The sequence below is a fragment of the Platichthys flesus genome, chromosome 6 (assembly GCF_949316205.1).
Source record: "Platichthys flesus chromosome 6, fPlaFle2.1, whole genome shotgun sequence".
Classification (NCBI taxonomy): Eukaryota; Metazoa; Chordata; class Actinopteri; order Pleuronectiformes; family Pleuronectidae; genus Platichthys; species Platichthys flesus.
The window spans coordinates 14,913,235-14,934,235 of record NC_084950.1 but is presented as its reverse complement, the minus strand read 5'-3'; the positions used below and the strand labels follow the sequence as shown (position 1 = coordinate 14,934,235).

The following is a 21,001-nucleotide window of genomic DNA, read 5'->3' as shown; positions in this document are numbered from 1 at the left end:
TTTCATCCGTCCACCAAATTTGGTGGAAATCTGTTCTATAGTAACTGTGTAAGGCTGCAAACAGACAAACAAACAAAAAGTATAAGTAGCTCTAATGATGCTGCTTCCCTACATGCATAACTTGCAAAAAATTTGATTGTGCAACTCCCATGGTTTGAAACCATTAGGATTGAATGGAGATATGTTTTTGAAAGGGAGTCGGGTGAAATGAGCCATTTTAATGAGAGTATTTCATTTGACGGTTTCAGGTTCCAACGAGACATTTTTTGAGAACAAAAGATTTCTACATTTCAGATCTTGACCATCAGCCGCAGAGCAGAAGATGGGTAATGTGCGTCAGCAGAGATAATACTAATACCAACCTAATGAAATGGGACCGATGACTCACTCGATGCTATCACACACCTGGAGCATCAAAGGCAGGAGAGCGGGCAGAGGGTCGACCTGTTGCTTCACGTCGGAGTTTTAAAGGCTCATTCTGGAGACATGCTTCACGAGTCGGGATTTAACACAGACTTTCCTGTCTGAGCCTCTTTTTATTTATCAATCTCATTCCTTGTTCTGTATCACTTCCCAGAATCCTCCACTCCTCAGCCGCACGTCTGTGTCTCAGATTAAACTGGTATGAGGCCACAGACACACTTTACATGAATCCCAGATAAACTGAGCTTTACTGTATCGTTGTTACATTTGGCTTCTTAAAAATAACAAAGGACCATGTTCATCCTCCAGCTGTGGCACGCTGCTCGGACAAACAATATCTCAACGGCCTGGACTGTCCTCCTGGTTAGAAGTGTTTCATTTATTTGAAATGATCCATCTATGACAGGAGGTTTTCATCGTGGCTGAAAGGACAGAAATAAATTTGATTTGAGAGGTTATTAGGTCGAGGCAGTGAGTCCAGTGTTTGATGTTCCCCTGCTGTCACCATGAGGACAGATAAGGGGATTCTGCACATACCTGTTAGCCCTGCTGCCAGTGTATAAATGGCAACCTCCACGCTCGGGACGCAAACTCACACGGACAAACACACACACACACAAACACACACCTGCTGGCTCTGAAGATGAGTCACAGTCAGAGCAGCACTGAGCTAATCCTCTCTACACAGCCTGAACTGTTTTAAATGGATAGAGCACTCATGGTGAGTTTCTCTTTTCTTTTTTATTATTTGATTGGACTAAAGAACCAGATAAGTTGAGACGTGTCAGATGTGTCCTCCGGTTTCAGGTGTCCCTCTCCCTACTTGGACTGGTCCTCCTCTCCTTCCCTGGGCATGCTTCGCTGAGCCGAGCGTCTGGAAACACCTCAGGTAGGATTTATTTTTGGTTATGACTTTAAAGGGAAGGTACCTGGGAGTTTTTTAAAAGTGCATGTTCTCCTCCGTGGTGCACAGGGACTGTGTATCTGGGGTCTATGTTTTTGAATGAGGCTCTTCAGAGGGCGATGGAGCTGACGGATGCTGCTTACACCCGCACAAGTGAAAGGTAGAACATCCCGGGCTTCCATAGATATATTTCAGAAAAAAAGCTGGTGCAACTAATAATGAATCTTTTCCAGGGGGAAGAAATCCCTGTCTGAGGGCACTGTGAGACCCAGTGACCTGCTGGCTCAGTTCAAACACACTGAAGCCAGAACCAGGACTCAGATCTGGGCTGCAGAGCTGCTGGACAACACGGTGGAGCTGATCAGAGAGATGGTCTACACTCACACTATGGTGCAGCCAAGCTCTCATGGTACTGAACAACAGCACTACACAACATTTAATACAAACCTCATCTAATGTGAAAGACCCTCCCTACAATAAGATAGATGAGCTTGACTTTTGAAGCTCAGCACGATCTAGCCTGAAATGAGACGTACCAGCACTCTACCTGTTTTTTAAATCATTTTATAACATGTTGTTTATAAGAAAGCTTTTTCATGTCTGATTTTTAGTTTTAATGGATGTTGTTTGTTTGTATTATTATTAACTATTTTAATAATAATAATACAAATGTTTAATAACTTTTATGTTATATTTCTTAGTGTTTTTTTTTCTTCTTTTTCTGTTGTTTTATTCCTGTGTACTGTGTAAGCACTTTGAAACCTTGCTTAGGTAAGTGCTATAGAAATACATACACAAATTATTATATCATTTAACAATAATTATAATACAAGAAGAAAAGGTTTTCTGACACAAGACAAGTGCAAATGATCTGATAACCCACCCATAGCAAGTTCGAGGATATTAATGTTATTTTTTGTATTATATAAGTTATCATTTGTATCATTAGTGTCTTGTGTTATTTACTGTGTTTTCCAGAAGAGCTGCTGAGTGACAAAGATGTGGAGAATCTGCTGCAGGCGACCGGCTGCTCCGCTGAGCTGCAGAGACCCAGCTGTCAGAGCGACTGTGTGTCCGAGCGCTACAGATCCATCACAGGAGAGTGCAACAACAGGTCAGAGCTCACACACACCCACACACACACACACACACACACACGACAAACATGTAGTAATCCAGCAGTGCTGTTCTGAGCGGAAAGGATATGTCTGTACAGAGATCATCCCAGATGGGGCGCTGCAAACATCCCATATTCCCGCTGGCTGCCTCCTGAGTACGAGGACCGGTGGGGGACGCCCAGAGGTTGGGACCCAGATCACACCTACCACAACGTCAGCCTGCCTCCAGTAAGAGTCCTGCAGCAGCACACTGTCCTCCTCTGTCAGCTGCTGTCCCTCCATCCCTCCCCTCACCATGTGTGTTGTTCAGGTGCGGCTGGTTTCACAAGAGGTGCTGTTCACTCACAACGACAACATCTCTCTGGACTCCACCCTGTCCCACCTGCTGGTGGAGTGGGGTCAGTGGATCGACCACGACGTGGTGCTGACGCCTCAGAGCCCCAGTACGGCTGCTTTCAGGACCGGAGCGGACTGCACACACACCTGCAGCCGGGACACGCCCTGTTTCCCCATACAGGTACACACCGACTATCAGCTGATTCTCCAGCGGTCTCGTTTCGGGTTTTGTTCCCCTGTTCAGTTTAAATAAAAATAAAGAGAAGAAGCAAAGTTATTGTTTTATTAATAAGCAATGTGAATGAATTAGTATGGACAGAAACTGTCAATGAAGAGAAGCTGAAATAATAGTGATGTGATCAAGCAGATGAAAAGTCCAAGAGAGGAATTAAAAAAACTGCAAGTAATGTAGAAAGATCACAATGTACTACGTAACTTTTTTCCCCCCCAGATCCCTCTGTCAGATCGCCGTAATGGCGTCCAGAAGTGTATGCCTTTCTTCCGATCTGCTCCCAGCTGCAGCGACGGAGTCCTCCCTCATCGCCACAGAGAGCAGCTGAACGCCATCACCTCCTTTGTGGATGCCAGCATGGTGTACGGCAGCTCCACCAGTGTGGCCTCGTCTCTGAGGAACAACTCCTCTCCTCTGGGCTCCATGACCCTCAACCCCCAGCACTCAGACCAGGGGCTGCCCTACATGCCCTTCCTGCCTCGACAGCAGGCGCACCTGGATCCCTGTGGTCCTCGAAACTCCACCACCTCGGGGACGTCGGACAGGTCCGAGCCCCGGCAGAACTCCACGTCCTGCTTTCAAGCTGGTGAGTAGATGTAGAGATTCATCCGTCCTCATCAGGCTTCAGTGGAGATGCTGCTCATCATTCACGTCTCTCAGGTGATTCAAGAGCAAACGAGCATCTGGGAATGATCGCGCTGCACACGCTCTTTCTGAGAGAGCACAACCGGCTGGTCAAAGAGCTGCACCTGCTCAACCCTCAGTGGAGCCCCGACACTCTGTATCAGGAGGCCCGCAAGATCATGGGAGCCATCCATCAGGTACAGTCTCAGCTCCACATCCATCCTCCATAAGCACTTCCAGCCCTCTGACCAGCCTCCTGGTTCTTCTTCCAGATCCTCACATGGGAGCACTACCTGCCACAGGTCCTGGGTGAGACCACCACCTCCCGACTGATGCCTCCTTACGAGGGTTATAATCCTGAAGTGGATCCCAGCATCGCCAACGTCTTTGCAGCTGCCGCGTTTCGTTTTGCCCACGTCACGGTGCAGCCAGTGGTGAACAGGCTGGGGCCAGGATACACCACAAACTCCCAGCATCCCCCACTGCCTCTGCACCACTCTCTGTTCGCCTCTTGGAGGGTTGTGCAGGAAGGTATAGAAATCTCAATTTGATGTGCTTTTACTCACATGTGGTTTACTCAGCAGTTCTGTCTCCCGGTGTTTCAGGGGGTATCGACCCTGTGCTGCGTGGCTTGTTGCTGTCTCCAGCCAAACTGCAGACTCCAGGTCAGATGATGGTGGAGGAGCTGACTGAGAGGCTGTTTCAGGCACAGGGGGGGATGCCCCTGGACCTTGGGGCCCTCAACCTCCAGAGGGGCCGCGACCACGGCTTACCTGGTACTTTCTGTAATCTGCCGCACAGTAGAGTCACTTCATACTGAAAGTCTGCCGATGACTGTTTCAACAGATTGACTAGGTTTATTAAGTAATGCTCAAATCAGTATTAATAAAGATGATTTGGTTGAAAGTTAGGCACACACAGAAATGACAAGGAGCCTGGATTTGTTTAAACAGAACAAACTCAGTAATTGTTATAGATTTTATGAAAGAAACACAAATAATGTCAGCAGCTGTGAGGTTTGAGCATTTTGTATGTTCACAGAGGAGATCTGCTGCAGGAGGTGCAGCTGCTTTAGATTTACATTTCATGTGGTGGTGAGATGTGAACATACAGTTCTTAGTTCTTCTTAGTTTGGAAGGTTTAATTTGGAGTGAAATTCTGAATTGGCCATTTGATTGACCTCTTTGTATTATTTCCTGTTGATATAAAACTGTAAAGCATGCTGGTGAAAGTAACAGTGAAATAATTTGATATATAAAACAAACTTTATAGATTTACTATAACCTCTACAGGCCTCTGGAGCTTGAAAAGCTAAATGAAACGCACACATCATAGCAACATCTGGGGGTTTAATGCTCCAGATGTTGGAATGTGTGAGCACTGCAGAATTCCTAAAGTCATAAATTATCGTTTGAGGCAGAAATGTGTCTCAAATCTCAGGAGTTCTCTCAGGAAGTTATCATGTGATCAGTTTAAAGACCACGCTATAATCTCTGAAACTGCCTAAAATCTCAGGCGTTGCCAAAATCCCCCATTTGTTTTCTTTAGTCTTTCAAAAACTATTCTTTTACTTTTTACTGACATTATTAGTTGCAAAGTTATGTCACAATGATGAGTGCAGGCTTTGCAGTTAGTGATGAGACGAAGGCCTGCCATGGCCGGCTGTATTGATCTAAGGCAATGAGCAGGGGCATTCATATAAGATCCCATAGTCCAACGAAGGTAAAGACGTGGCAGCGACAGAACCCTTTTCACATTCAAAGAAAAACTTGTTTCTGAAGTAGAACCGTAGTTTAGGCCTCAGTTATTTTACCAAGCTCTGAACATTTAGCTTAAAGGAAAGAGAGTCATCCCAGGTATTTAAAGACTTTAACCCTCTGAATGAGTTTTCCCTCAAGAGTGACCACTGAAGGGATGTGTGTTCTCCCGGTGTCTCACATCTTGACCTTCATGCTCCCGCTCTCTGTCTCACCCCCTCTCCCCAGGGTACGGCTCGTGGCGAAGCTCCTGCGGCCTCTCGGTTCCCGACTCCCCGTCCGATCTGGCTGAAATCCTGGGAAACTTCACTCTGGCCCAGAAACTCCAGCTCCTGTACGGGACGCCCCACAACGTGGACGTGTGGGTGGGGGCCATCTCCGAGCCCCCTCTGCCCGGAGGCCGAGTCGGGCCGCTCCTGGCCTGCCTGCTGTCCAGACAGTTCAGAGCCCTGAGAGATGGCGACAGGTAGAGTCCACAGCTCATCATCTACTGATCTAAACAACATGAGTTAACGCCACAAGCAAAAACCACCTGTGTTCTGTCCTGTGAGGTTCTGGTGGGAGAAGGAGGGAGTGTTCACCGGCACCCAGAGGAGACACCTCCACGCCGTCTCTCTGTCCCGCATCATTTGTGATAACAGCCACATCGCCCTCGTCCCTAAGGACCCGTTCTCACGCACCGAGAGCGCCCAGGACATGCTGGCCTGTTCCCACCCGCTCATCCCTCACCTCGACCTCAGCCCCTGGAGAGAATCAGACACAGGTGATGACACAGAAACACTTTGTTGGTGATATTCCACTTGGGCTATTTCTTTCACTGACGTCTCTCCCAGATCCCGGCTGTGGTCCGATACCCAGGATTCAATCTGGTTACTCCCTCCTCTGTGACTCTGTGATTCTGTATGAGTGTCACTCGGGCTTCAAGCTGCTGGGATCTTCATCTGTCAGCTGTGATACGAACAAGAACCAGTGGAGCCCCGCCCCTCCAACATGTCAAGGTACAAAGACTAAACAGAGGCTGGTGACACACCTACAGAAGATATCACGTTTTAAATCAGCAACATAGTGTGTGTGTGACATGTAACAAAACCGGTGTTCATCTTGATTATATATTCTTTAATATCGGCAGCAAAACTTCAAAAATGTTGATTATTCTTAGAATTTTAGACATAAAGTGTATTGTTCACATGGAAACAATCACCTTGCTAGGTCCATTTAGTATCTGATCTGGAGCTTTCAGTACCATCACATTATTTTCCTAAGTTGTCATGTGTATGTTTTTTTTCCACATAAGCACAACAAGGCATTGGAGGCATTAGTCAAATCAACAGTCTCCTCTGTTTTATTTTTAAGTCAAGAATGAACATGCAGTCTTGACTTCGATGCTCTATTGAAGATCCTATTCAGGATGTGTTCCAAAACGGGGGATGAAAAAATAATTGAATTTGAAAAGAAATTCTTGATATGCTTAGACAACATTGTTTATCATACCAAAATGTTTCGATATAATAGTTTTAATGAAAGACATAATAGTGTTTCTTATTGACTTGCTTTTGACCGACACAGATATCAATGAGTGTGAAGAACAGATTTCTCCATGTCCACAAAACCTTGAATGTTTCAACAAACCAGGTTCCTTCATGTGCTCAGGTTGGTTCAGATGCTCCCTGAGTTTCTACCAGTTTGAGATTTTGTGATAAATGTACATTTACTTTTTTAACATTTGTTTTGGAAAGTATAATCTTAATTTACAACAACACATACAACATGTCAGAATCTGTCATGTCTGATACTGAACATTGCTGTGTGTGTGTTTGTGTGTGTGTTTGTGTGTGTGTGTGTGTGTGTGCAATGATCCAGAGCCCTCGTCACTCTCTGCCATCTCTCTGGTCACTGCGGTGATAGTAGTGATCGGTGGTGTGGCCGTACTGGTGATGATAATGATCTGTTATCAAAGGTAAGGAACTTAAAAAATGAATGAACCTGATTAAACTATTTTAAACAAATATTTAGAAATCATATTGATAGAAGCAGCCATTGAGTGTGTGCGCACCTTATTCTCTTGAAATTAAATATTATAAAACTTGACTCTGTGGGTTTTCCAAATCAGAAACACTAAACCATTCAAGTCAGTGTACTCAGGTGCATGTTAAATTAATATTTTGGGGGAAATGAATTTGTTCCTGAAAGTAATATGTAGCAGCAGTTGAAATATAAATAGTATTTGTTGACTCTTTCTTTCAGATATTTCCTTGAGAAACAGGAGTTGGTCGCTGCAGCCTGTTGTCAAGGAAACGGTTAATCCAACATTTGTGAGAGTTTTATTGTCTATACCAGTTAAAGTTATTGTGAAGTCCTCAATGTTTTTGCAAGTTAAAATAATTATTTGTGGAATCATTTTATGTATTTACGTGTTTATAACATTAAAACATTTTGTTTTGTTAATTTATCTCACTAAAACTGAACAAATTAAAGTTTTACATCTTAAAATATCCCTGCATTGACCAGGCAGTTTATTATGAGATATATATATATATAGCGAGAGATATTATTTGTCCACTGACAGTGGTGGAGGAAGTACTTTTTGCATAAGTAATTCAATAAATTGAAAAAGAATGTACTCAAGTAAAAGTACAACATTAACTTTTCTAGTTGAGTAAATGTAAGTACTTGCTTATAATATAAATTTCATTTTTTGAAGTATTTCAATCCAAACATGTGACAATACATGACAGTACAGATATTTACAGTTTATATATGTAGTGGATTAAAAGCGAAAAGTCGCCAACTTAAGTACACATTCATAAAAAAGTAACTTGTTGCATCCCACCACTGTCCACTGACTTCACTTCGAGTCACTCTGACCTTCACAACAGTGAACCTCTTTATTAGGTTCTGTGGTAATCTGTGTGATGAGGCCAGGCAAACCGAATAACAAGCTTACAAAAGTCTTTTTCAATCCGGAAATTAAAATCTTTCAGGAATGTCTGCACCAAAAACAGAATTTCCAACCATAAAGCCCTTGTGAGTGGGATATGGCCTCAGTGTTTCCTCTGTAGCCGTGTGCCCGATTCCTGCTTAAAAAACCTGTTGGGCCACTGTGGGTGTGCGTCTGGGCGTGTGACCTAATTTTAATCCCAAACCAATTGCGTGTTGAGAAAAAACAGGTCTCTGTGTCATGTATTGTCTTGTATGAATGAATGAACTGTACAGCAATGAGTCATGACCTGAAACCAAAGTCAAACTGATCCATTTTACTGCCATCAGACTTCATACAAACAAGAGCTGTAAATCACACAAGGTACAAACGTGAAACTGCCTTTGTTTTTACACTGGAGAACACAGGTAATTACCAGGATAAGATAGGCAGTTATTGCACTTTCTGACACAATATTCTTAATTTTTCATTTCAACAGATTGTCTTCCGTAAAAACTGATCTAAATCTTTACTACGAGGTACAACCAATATACAATACAATTATGCATAATATGGCTATGTGCTTCACTCATGCAAAGTCCTTTATGGCTTATACTGTACATACTGTTCATTGTAGACGTGCAAAACTACAGTTCCAAAAGTTGAGCATGTTGAGATAATATGTATTAAAGCTTGTTTATTGTCTGTTTATACTGTAAGGCCGTCTCTATGTTGAATGGGATAATAATTCATTAATAATATATTTGATTATTAAGTTCAGGCTAATGGGAAACTGATTTTCCAGTTTCATTTATGTTTTTTTTAAAGGAAAACCTCTAAAACAAGTAATTTGGTGAGAATGAATTAACATCCCGAGATAAAACATCCTGTTTGTGGTGTTTAACTTCATAACTGAAAGCAACTAGGAGTCGCTTAGAGACTGCACACTAATGTAAAAAATAAAGCTAACAACCGAAACATTGATCCATGGAAAGTACACAGATCTTACATGTGTCATGTATTTGTCTAAGTCTGTTAAACTTGAGGTAAGAGACCGACCAAAGCTTCTGGAGTGCTTCCATCCTGGGCTCATCTTTCTAACAGACTAATGCCAGAAGCCTGACACAAACAATCTATCGTGTTCAGATGAGACGATGTGTTCACTCCACCTGGGAGGTTCAGAGCTTACATGATAAAAAATAAACGGAAAACAAATCTCTTGTGTCCTGCACTATAATGGAGGAATACATTTTTCATATCTGGAAGTAACACAATCTTATATAAAATCGTGCTTGTTTTATTTCTTTCTTGCTGTGCTGGTTTAATTAAAAATCGCGTATTGCATAATGCAGAAATGGCACTAGAGGCACTAGAACATGTTCCTGCTTCCCTTGTTGTTTTACCTCTGCTGCAGGACGGCTAACCCTAACGCCGTACAAGCTCTGCTACCAAATCATGATCCAAGGCCTTTTGTTACCACAGTTGAACTCAGCTTGTCTGATTAATAAAAGTCCTGGGATCGTGCATGATACGTCAGGTGTTCCCATGTCCCGTCAGATCCTCTAACCCAGGTCAGTGAGGTAGAAACCTAACTTGGCCACAGTCATTTCTCTGCGGAAACTCATCACCTCCCAGAACATCTGCTCGGCTGGAAAACAGCAGAGAGACAACGACAAGTCAATCGGCTAAATCGGACATACTTATATAAATCAAATGGCAAAGGAATAGGAAAACAGGCCCCTGATTATTTATTATTTCAAATGTAAAATACGTTGACTTACCATTCTGTCTCACCAGGCCCTGCTGGATGTAGCGGATATAAGTAAAAAAGTTGCAAACTGCTGTGATCTAGAGAGGAGAAATAAGGTCAAGGTTACAAGTAGGAACTCTGAGCAGCAGTGTGTCCAGTCAAGGTGACAAAGAAGCGATAGTTACCCGCGCTCGGCTGGAAGGAGAGATGTAATAGTAGCTCCCCTTGTCACCGAGTTTAATGCGATGTTGACAGAGCCGTGACACGCCACTCAAGGCACATTTTCTACAAGTGGAGAGAGATCAGCTGTCAAGAGAATCACAGCCACAAGACACTGACACACACGGTCATAGCAGACACTTAACATTGCTCACAGAGAGGCCACATTTATAGAAGACAGCACAAATAAAGGGGTGCACAATCAAAGATAGTTAGTCACTGTGAAGAGCGAGAGGTTATAGGTCACAGGAATGTAAACTCAGACACGTGCACAGCCCATCTGGGTCATTTATTTACAGATTTGTTTACAACTTTTCAGTTGTGTGGACAGGCAGCTTTCTTGTCATGCTACAGTAGTTTGTGTTAGTGCAAAGCTATACAGTTTATTACTTCTTTGGAGGACTTACGTCTCTATTGCTGCCCTAAACCCACTGGAAAAAAAGATGTTTAAGTCAGACAGTGATTTGAAGTGTGCCCACGATAAGACAGTGAAAAGCGTATAACCATAAAATCACCAGTGAAGAAATCAAAACCAAATCCAAGTGAATTTTAGAATTGACTTGGCCGTTGTTTAGCATTGTATGGTGACAGAGAGGAGAGGATGATAGTTAATGTTTAGAAGTGACAACTCACTTGGGGCCTCCACACTCCACAGCTGAGGCCTTAACCATCGGTAACGCTGACAAGGCAACAGGCTCGATGGTCAGAGAGTTGTTTTCCACGGCATTCTGCACCAGCTGGGACAGCTGTGGGGAGCAAGGGTTCCAAATAATGTTAACGTGACTTCACACACTGAAATATGACAAATACAGCAACATAATATTTCTGCAGAGAAGCAGTGGGATCGTGACCTCGGATCTTGTGAAGGAGAGACAGGGTCCGATGTCTTCTCTGTAGATTCGTCTCAGGAAGGCGGAGGAGCGCTCGAAACTCGGATGTTCCTTCCACATCAAAAACTCGGCATAAAGAACTGAGTCCATCTGCAAACAGAAATGTGGAATGTGTCAACCACAGAAGCTTCTAACTTTCAAACCATAAACACCATACCATACCAAACCATACCATGTTTACCATAAACACCATAATAAGTTGCTATTAGAGTATTCCATTCATGTTCCTGTTGACATGTAACACAGCAAGCTCTGATTATGATCCATGTCTACATTACATCCTATTTTTAACTTGTTTACACTTGATCCTAGGGCATTCTTTGACCAGTAGTTGGTAATTATTGTGTGTGGTTTCCTCACAATTCTATGAAAACTCAAATTGGTAGTAAGAAAGCAATTAATGTCCAAATAATGTGACTAAGATCTGAGTACTCCTGTCTAAAGTCAGTTCATGCTTTTTCTAAGTATGAACTTTGAGACAGCAGTATCTTATTCAGACTATTCTCTTAACTGGGTTAATATCAGAATATTGTTGTCCATGTAAACATAGTCAGTGATGTTGCTGTGCGCAGCTCAGTGTTCAGTGTCTTCCTCAAGGACACTCCGATATGTGGACAAAAGTATTACAGGATCAAACTGCGTGCAGTTAGAGGACGCCCCCTCTACCCCCTGAACCACAGGGCTGGTATTTGTACCAGATCTCATTGCAGTGGTAGACTGATAAACTGACACGGTAATACCCAGACCGATGGAGCTTGTCATAAATATAAAATACAGAGAGGAGAGTTCCTTATTTAGTTAGTGAATAAAACATTATGAGGCTGTGATTCGCTTTTGAACTTGCATGTAGCAGGAAGGATGTCACTTTCCACACAACTAGTGGCTCTGAGTAGTTTACACCTCCTTCAATATTCAAAACGAACATTCTGTCTCTGCTGAATATTTCAGCTCCTTAAAGAGCACAGCAGACATGTTCTTATAATAAAGCAGCTCTCCATTGAAAACAGTGTCATTAGAAAGTCAAACTCATTCTGCCACTGCACTGTATTTTAAAAAGGAGATAATGACCCATAAAAACATTAAAACAAAGAAATGCTGACTCACTCTGTACAGGAAAAACTTGCTCCCTGTCCTTGTAAATTCAGACAATTACAGAATACAGATCCAGCAGCTAAAGCTAAAACTCCAGGGAGCCTGGCTGAAGGGATGCAGTTACCTGTCTGCTGCCAGTGTCTAAACCCTCTCCCCGCTGCCGCCAGTGAGAGTCATAGGTCATACTGACAGACTGTCCGGGAACCAGGCAGAGAATCAGAGAGAGGAGAGCAGGAACAGCAGGCTGAGAGAGGAAGAGACACCAGAGACAGAGAGGAAGAACAAGTCAGGCAGAGGTTAGTAGTGAGAGAAAAAGAAAAGAAATCAAAAAGCTGAAGAACAAAATAAGAGAAAAGGAAGCAAGAATAGTTGATGGGAAAAGAGAATGCGCAAGTCCAAAGATGCAGAAATGTATTTTAAGGAGAAAAGAGGAAAGTGTACAACACTTTGTTAAAGTCACCTCTCGGTCCTCTTTGGCCACAGAAGAAGGTTCATGTTTTCCAGGTGAGGATGGAAAAATACCGCTCGCACTCTTGTTTCGGACGTGTCCCCCGACGTGTTTGTACGCCCCCCTGGCTCCCGAAGGCTGCAGCTGTGGATGCAGCTGGCGGTTCGGTGAGGAAGGTGTGGATGTCAACACCAGAGTCTTCAGCGCCGTCACCTCTGCTTGCAGGACGTCAATCTGGGAGTCAGACACAGAACATTTAGAGGGAAACAAATAAAAAAGATGATGTGAGAGAAATCGGTGGCATCAACAAAACACTATTTATGTCCTCTTCAAAATATGTCTTTACTGCAGCCTATTCTTAGACAAATCAGAGATGGATTCATGAGGAGTTTAGGAGAGTCTGAGGATTTCGTATGGGACAAAAGGTCAATTCATCAGACATCTCATGTTCAGGTTTGGACAGAAACAAAGAGGAACAACACACACCTTCCCTTGAGCCTCCTTGAGTTGTTTCTCTGCTGCTGCTTGTTTGACGTTTGCTTCATTCACCATCTTGTGAGCTTCCTGTACACAAGTGGATTACTTCAACACAGGCTCAAAAACAATACAGGTTGAACAAATCTGTATGAACGTCCGAGACATCTGGTTGTGAGGTTGTTATTAATACTTCACTCGTGCTAAAAGTTAAATCAGTAAAATGTTAAAGCTGCACTATTAAATCGTATTATTTGCCTGGGAGCAGCAGCTGAGGACACAACCGTGAGTGTGATCACAAGATAATATCCTGACAGTGAGCATTATTCTGGAATTGACCTTTAAATGGAGACATTGTTACTCTTATAGCTATATCACTGATTCTTACATTACCCCCGTTTCTTATAATCTGTGTGGAGTAATGTCTTTCTCAAAAAATCTGATCATTATCAGGGTTCTAATGTTAGTCCAACATGAAACCGATGACCCCAGAGAACAATCATCTGACTCTGCAGGTTTATTGTTTTATATGCCGTGTTTCACCACAACTTTTGACCCTCTCTGCTATCATGAGTGCGACTTCCAAAAGCAGCAACAGCAAAAGTTAAACTCAAGATTTGATGGAGACCAAAAACTGTGATAAAAGCAGAGAGAATTTTTTTTTTATAGAATTCACCTGGTGGAAATGAACAAGACTCCAGATATGTGATAATATTGCTCTGTGTCTGGTGGATGAATCTGTTCGCTAACAAGTTTGACTTAAAAAGTTACTGCTTGCGTTAGCTGCCCCAGAGCAATGCATATTTGAAAGACTAAAATATTAGTGTTAATGTGAATGTTCTGTCTACAATGAAAACCGTAACTATTAGGAATAGTGAGGGGACAGAGCATCCCTCATCAGCAGGGCCTGAGACTCAGGTCAAAGTGCACTCAGCATGGAGCAATGATAACTGCTCACCTCAAACAGACTGGCTGTGAGCTCCTCCAGCTCCTGCTCCAGCTGATTCCTGACTTGAGACAAGCGCTCGCACTCCTTATCTTTCAGTTTCAGTTCCTGATATTTGCAGAAGAAAAGTGTCACAACCACATTGAACAAGGAAGAAGAATTGCACAGTCAACTCTTTTTTTTCAGGTCAAAATATGCTTCTGTGTGTTTGTAATGAAGTGGTTTACAACACCCTCTCTGCAGCGTCCAGTTGTTCCCTGAGGATCTCTGAGCCCTTCTCGCGGATTTCTTTTTCTCGGATTTCCAGTGAGGGGCTGCGGAGCCGACAGAGGTCGACATGGTCTCTGCTGGAGGTGGGCCCAGCCTGGCCTCCTCCCTCCACTCTGGACTCTGGCTCTGGATCCAGATCTACCAACCTGCACAACAAACAAACAAAATAATGAACATGGTTATTAAGTGAACATGAAGTTTTTAAAGTGACAACTGGGTTCACTATCTAAACCATTTATCCTCCGGGGGGGGGGGGGGGGAAGACGGAGCTAGTCCCAGCCAGCTGACAGTGGGCGAGAGGCGGGGTCCAGTCTGGACACGCCGCCATTATATAACAGGAACAACACACAGAGGAAGTCAGAGGACCTGGAGAAACCCCGGCATATACAGGGAGAACATACAGACTTCGATCATTCCCTGGACCTTGCTGTGAGGAAACATAGATAACCATCGTACAATGATGCCACCCATCTGCCATTTTATATATTAAATATATATATTCTTTTTTTTATTTTTAAATGGCAAAGATTCCTAAGATGGTATGACAAATACATACAAATACAACCAAATACACAGAACCTTAATTAAGAAAATAAAGATTGTTTATGCTGCACATCTTCTCTGCATGGTTCACTCTTTTCAAATCTGTGAATATCGGCAAACAGACACTGGGAAGTCTGTTTGAGGCTCATGTCAGCTGATACTGTATCAGCCAAGTATCGGTCGGACACTAACTTAAATGATAATGACTGATTACTCCACAATTAATTTGCTGTTTGAGTCCAGCCCTGTTTGTTAGTGGCGTACAACATTGTGTTTGTGCATTACCGTCAAGATACCTCTGATACAATACATTCGAATTCAGTGTTAATGTTTAAAGTGTATAGGTTTACGGTACAAGACGCAGATTCACCATAGTCCTTAGAGTCAATGATGTGGAACATGACACCATCAGTTCATTAGTAAGACTGGATCTGTCACTAGCTTTTATTGACTGATACACAGAACCAGATAAGGTATTGATCAAGCTGTACCCTTATTCCAGGATTGCATTAGTCTTAGCTAGGTGTTCCTAATAAACTGACAACTGCAGAAAAGTCAGATCAGCTCATGTTTCAAACATGAAGCCAAAGTCCTGCATCACAGGAGTCCCAGACCCCTGAGGGACCCGGACCACCGCCCCGGACCCTCCGCTACGATCCGGCAACGTTTCATTTGAAAGACTTAAGCTCGTTGGTCACTGCTGTTGTTGTTTGTGAAGTTTAAGGTGAAAGCAAATGCTAACAGTCATTTAGCAGCACGGTTAGCCTGCTAGTTAGCTTCAACTTTTTTTCTTTTTTTTTTAATACGGAGAGGTTTCCCCTCGGCGCCCGCCCTTACCCCGTCAGTGTCCGGGACAGCACACCGACACAGCTCCCTCCCTGTCTCCTCTGTGTCCTCTGTCCCCTCGGTCCTCCAGCTGTCCTCCTCTGTGGCCAACTGATGGACAAAACACTGCAGAAAGTGACGCTCCGCTGTTTTCACTGAAACTAATCGCAGCTGTTTTAAATCTCGGCAGCCAGCGGAGGAATGCGGACGCTGACGTAGACACCGACAACAGCGACGGCCACAAAAACACGAGCAAGTTCGAAATGAAGAGTCGAACAAAGACAGGTCAGTCAGGGACACGGGGACAGATGCTGCTCCTGACGTGTCTCTCATTGATTTACTCTCATCTCCGCGTTGTTGATCCCAGAGAAGAGAGGGAGCGTCTCTGCGCGTCCGCCTCCACCACACACACGTCACATGACCGCGCATCCACTCCCAGAGGTCTGTCCGGAGACCCCCCCACCCAAAACCTCACATACTCATATAAACTCATGAACTCATATAGTCAAACACTAATATACTAATAAACTAATACACTAATACACAAATACACTAATACACTAATATACTTATAAACCAACATACCCAAAAACCCTTATACCCTCATACCCATATACTCATTCAGGACAAAATATTGATTTGGTACTCAGGAGCGCCACTCGAATTTTTGGCCAAAAATGTAAAAAGAAAACACAACTTTATTTCATTTATAACTTGTCAAGAGATCCTTTACAAATTGTCTAGTTCATTATAAAACAAATTGTGTTAGTAAACTAGTAATAAATGTGAATGCTTATAAAAGTGTTGCTGTTAGAGTGAGACTTTCATTCATCTTTGGTGCATTCATCTTTATTAAAAGGTCCAATGTGTAAGATTTAAGTGAAAGGGATCTATTGGCAGAAAATAATCCTAGTGATGTTTTCAGTTATCTAAATTGTATGAATTGTCTTTTTCTTTGCTGACTGGTGTTCTTCCTCGCTTTTACAGCGAACTGTCCATGACCTCTCTGACTACCTACATACTGAATATCAAACATTTTTACTTTGAAAAATCTCCAAATCAGTGAGAGGTCCTGAACACAGTAATATCAGTCTCTCTCTGAACTTATTCAGCAAAGTGTTTTACAGTACTTTGAAGTATCCAGACATACTTGAAGCTAAAAATGTGTGATTTTTATTTAGTAAAATCTCATAATTGATATTGTCAAAATTTCTATTCATATAAATGATATAGGTAAGACAATATATACTTCTTGTGAATTAAATCCAAGAAATTATTTTTCAATTATGCATTTTTGTATAGGCGCCATGTCAACATTATATTTTGAAAACCGGATGTAGGCCTACATGTGTACTTCCTCTAACTTTGAGTACTCCGTTCATAGATATATATCCATGCATAGATATATGTATCCATGACTCCGTTGCCGTCCCCTTTCTGGGCGGTTTGGATGCGTTTACCATAAGTGTCAGTATATGAGTGCAGTAGAATTTCTGTGTCGGCTGATTTGACCACAGAGATGCGAGTGTCGGCTGGCTTGACCGCAGTAGCGTGGCGCTACGGTGAAGCAAGAATCATCAACAAGGACAGTAGGACTGTCAACCAGATGATGGCACAGGCTGGTCACCAGTTAGGAGGTGAAGTGATACAGCATCCACTCCTGAGGTCTTTCAAGAAAAAAATCTATCTACCTTACGGAGTGCACACCACCCCGAAAGGAAACCATGTCTTTCTGTCAGCGATGCTTGGAGCCCTGAGAAAGGTGCTTCTTCTACACGACTCAACGGACTCCTCCCTGTGAGAAAGTTGTTGAATGCAAATAAATTTAAATAAAACATACTTCCTGATCAATCAGGAAGCTGTGAACAGAAAACACTCTGTCAGAGTCTATTGTCCATATGACTTGTAACCTGGATCACAGGATAATGGCCGCCATGTCAATAAGGTGAATTGTATTCAATTATTTTATTTGGCTTCATGGTAATTTGTAAATGGACTGTAATTATTTAGCACTTTTCCAGTCTTAGAGACCATCCATTCACACACACTCATTTATCACTTTACACACACAAAACAGCAAAGTAACTATATTCCAACATTGATGATAAAAGATATTGCCTTACATGACTGGAGGTGTACCAATGTTATACCTCTCAGACAGGATCCGACTAATAACTAAATACATGATCGTATGTGTGTCACCTAAATCCTCCCAAAAACAACTGGAACAAAAGAATGTGAACTAGTTCATTTGTGGAACTCTGAACTCTTTAGAAATTGAACTATGAACTAGTTCTTGTTAAGTGTGAACTGGCACAACACTGCCCACCACATATCCGGCCAGCAGCCGCCCACATACAGTACCGAGCCACATACGCAGCTACCCACCTACAATCAAAGCATTTCACACCAAAACTAAATTGTTTCTTCCCTAGCCTATACCACATCCTTCCACAGGGGAAATCTGTTCATTTGTTTTTGTGTAATCTTGCTTACAAACCAGCCATTAAAACATCAACCAAAGAGACAGGGGTGAACACATAACCTTCTTGGTGAAGGTAATAACTCCTATTTTCCACAAAAAAACGTTTCGACACCTGTCCCCCAGTGATCCAATCTCCTCCACTCTGAGTTAAACACCAAAGAATGAAACAAACCCGTGAGTCGACAAGCAAATCATGTGGCACAGTGGTAACTGAGCGGTTTAAGACACTGACCACACTGTGTAATCTCTTCATCCCTGGTTTGAGTTCAGCCACGGATCTGAGTTGCCCTCATCCCCTCCATCAGTCTCTGTTCATTTCCTGTCAGCTCTCTACTCCTGCAACTCTAATAAAGGACAATAATGATATCAAAACAAGCCCTGATCTGATTGCAGAGAACCCACAGATGGAAGAATGGCTCCTGGTCGCTCTTTATTTCTTCACAACATTCGTCAGGATAAGATTTGACATGAAAACACAGGTCAAATCTGCTGGCTTGCACTTTGCTCACAGAGAGTAGATGTTGTGAGAGGAAAGTGTGTTACTCACTCACATGTCTGGTTAACTTTCCATGGTTGAACATGTTGTAGAGCGGAAAAAAATATATACATTAACTGTCTTTACTATAGGTGGTGGAAGGTCCTTATTGTGACATCCCAAATGAGCATAAATATATGAACACATCCATTTTATTTCATCTACCTGCTTTATCTTATTTCTCATTATATTGCTGTATTGTTGCATTTTATTCATATTTTGACTGCATCGTTAAGCACCTTGTATTTGCAAATACTAGTGCAACTATATGAATGAACCCTGAATTGATTGAATGAATATATCCTTTTCCAGTGCAGCAGACAACCATCATGTTTATGTCATTCTCTATGGAGAGTAGGGATCCAGTAAAATCCTCTGTATTTAGCCCAGATTCAACACTCACCGACCAACCACACATCCCTGCTCTGGTTTTCGGCTGCTCCTTTGTCTGGTCGCTGTGTGTCCCAGCACATCAGGTGTCCCGAAGAAGACAGCAGAGGAGTACACTTGTATTCCGGACCTCCCCACCTTGAGGACTTCATATCCGCGGCTGGATGAGGCTGAGGATGGTGGAGAGGAAGAAATCTGGACACTGTGAAGTCCTTCCAAAGCATCCATGTGTCTCTTTCAGGTCAAAGACTTAAAAAAATTGGTAGATATCTCCAGTGTATATTTACTTATATACATATATGATGACCTTGATGTCTGTCTGTCTGGACCTAAAATACAGAAAGGAAAAAGTTACATACTGCAACTTAAAGTAGCTTAACAAACTTTCACAGAGGACAGCAGAAGACCTCCAGAGGACTGAGTGTGACATTGTACCTGGGTATTTCAAGTAAATACAAAAGGTACCTTTCCTTATTGTCAAGTATTGTTTTCTTATTTTGTTAACAACGTTTTCTATTTGTATTATATCTGTCAAATATGAGAGGGAACATGAGAAAGATCAAATACGTGAAGAATGATCTTTGAATGATGAAAATATAAAAGTTTCTCTTAACAAACTTGCACACAGGACAACACAAGAAAATATGTGACCTCCACACTGTTTGAACTGTATCACACACTTGAATTGAATTCTTTCCAGGCTTTGCCCTGCTTAAGGAATTTGTGTCTTTGAGATATGCAGTGTAAACACAAGTTAAATGGTACCTTGCAAGTATCACACATGTGGAGTTTGAAAGAGTTAATAAAAAAAAAAGACATGATTAAACTCACCACAGTTTTCACAGCAGATCCCCAATGGTCTCCAGAGCATCCAGAATCTGAAAGGCACAGTTTTTAATAATCTTTAAAGGCAGAGTTGAACTGAGTCCGCACTTCGCCCTGCTGCTGAGGGTCTGGTTCCACAGGAAGGGTTAATCACTAACACTCTCTGACCAGTAACAACTAAGCTGTGCACATTTCTACCAGCAGGGGGGCGGAAGTCCACCCTCCCCCCACTCCCCCCAACAGGGTCACCTGATCAAAAGTTCATAATTGTCAAATACTGACAGAAGTTACCAATGGAAAATAATCAGGTTTTAGTGAAATCCAAAAATGACAAAATGTTCAAAAGTGTCGTTAAGCAGCTGAGAGAGATTACATCTGTGCCAAACTCATTGAAGTGAGGTTTTTATAAAGTCATACTTCCTAAATCTGAGCACAACTCTGCAGTAATGCCTTGCACCAACCTATTTGTGGGCGTGCGGCCGCTGTGCTGTCCTCAGATTTGTTCAGATTACCAGGACCTGGCCTCACAATGCATCTTTGTTACAGAAACAGATTAACACATCAAGTGACCGGAGGTGTAGGAGTCCCCACTCTCTTTTTTTCTCTCCTGTTTTCCCTTCTCAACCATTCTCCCCCGAGAACGCTGCCGACACACATCTCAAGCCCCGGCGAGCACGATGGCCAGACGTTTTCACATGCAGTGGTATGTAACCACAACTTCGGTTTGACTCAGTTTATTTGACCTTTTGTGACCCTGGAATATTGTGTTTGTCTGTTGTAGCCCTGAAAACACTTACTCATTAGATGTGCTTCATAGATGTATAAAATATTAGGATAATTGTCATTTTTAATGATTATTTGATTGTGTAGAAATGGAAAGATCAATTTCAGTTGATTTTATATAGGTTAATAAAAACTGAACTCAGTGTCAATCCAGATGTGTGGATCCAAATAAATTGATAACAGCATAAGTGGAAAATATATGGGACACAACTGAC

General features: G+C 42.5%; 2 protein-coding genes across 5 annotated transcripts; one reads left to right on the top strand and one right to left on the bottom strand.

The window, feature by feature from the left end:
- The first annotated feature begins 1,126 nt into the window (after positions 1 to 1,126).
- epx (eosinophil peroxidase) lies at positions 1,127 to 7,802 on the top strand. The gene is made up of 17 exons (XM_062389714.1): positions 1,127 to 1,144; positions 1,231 to 1,312; positions 1,397 to 1,487; positions 1,561 to 1,736; positions 2,309 to 2,441; positions 2,544 to 2,673; positions 2,756 to 2,962; positions 3,233 to 3,599; positions 3,674 to 3,834; positions 3,910 to 4,168; positions 4,243 to 4,413; positions 5,623 to 5,860; positions 5,946 to 6,157; positions 6,228 to 6,392; positions 6,961 to 7,044; positions 7,255 to 7,351; positions 7,639 to 7,802. The coding sequence occupies exons 1-17, from the start codon at positions 1,127 to 1,129 to the stop codon at positions 7,694 to 7,696; spliced, it is 2,649 nt and encodes an 882-aa protein (XP_062245698.1). The 3' UTR covers positions 7,697 to 7,802.
- Positions 7,803 to 8,633: 831 nt separating this feature from the next.
- rab3il1 (RAB3A interacting protein (rabin3)-like 1) lies at positions 8,634 to 19,421 on the bottom strand. 4 transcript variants are annotated; one of them, XM_062390588.1, is made up of 12 exons: positions 19,192 to 19,421; positions 14,363 to 14,546; positions 14,143 to 14,238; positions 13,197 to 13,274; positions 12,723 to 12,944; positions 12,387 to 12,506; positions 11,132 to 11,260; positions 10,914 to 11,026; positions 10,688 to 10,711; positions 10,247 to 10,346; positions 10,093 to 10,159; positions 8,634 to 9,959 (listed from the first exon to the last, which is right to left on the bottom strand). In XM_062390588.1, the coding sequence occupies exons 1-12, from the start codon at positions 19,404 to 19,406 to the stop codon at positions 9,874 to 9,876; spliced, it is 1,434 nt and encodes a 477-aa protein (XP_062246572.1). In that variant the 5' UTR covers positions 19,407 to 19,421; the 3' UTR covers positions 8,634 to 9,873. The 4 variants fall into 4 exon arrangements, with proteins under 4 accessions (XP_062246572.1, XP_062246573.1, XP_062246574.1 ...); XM_062390589.1 differs by lacking the exon at positions 10,688 to 10,711; XM_062390590.1 differs by lacking the exon at positions 12,387 to 12,506.
- Between the last annotated feature and the right edge of the window lie 1,580 nt (positions 19,422 to 21,001).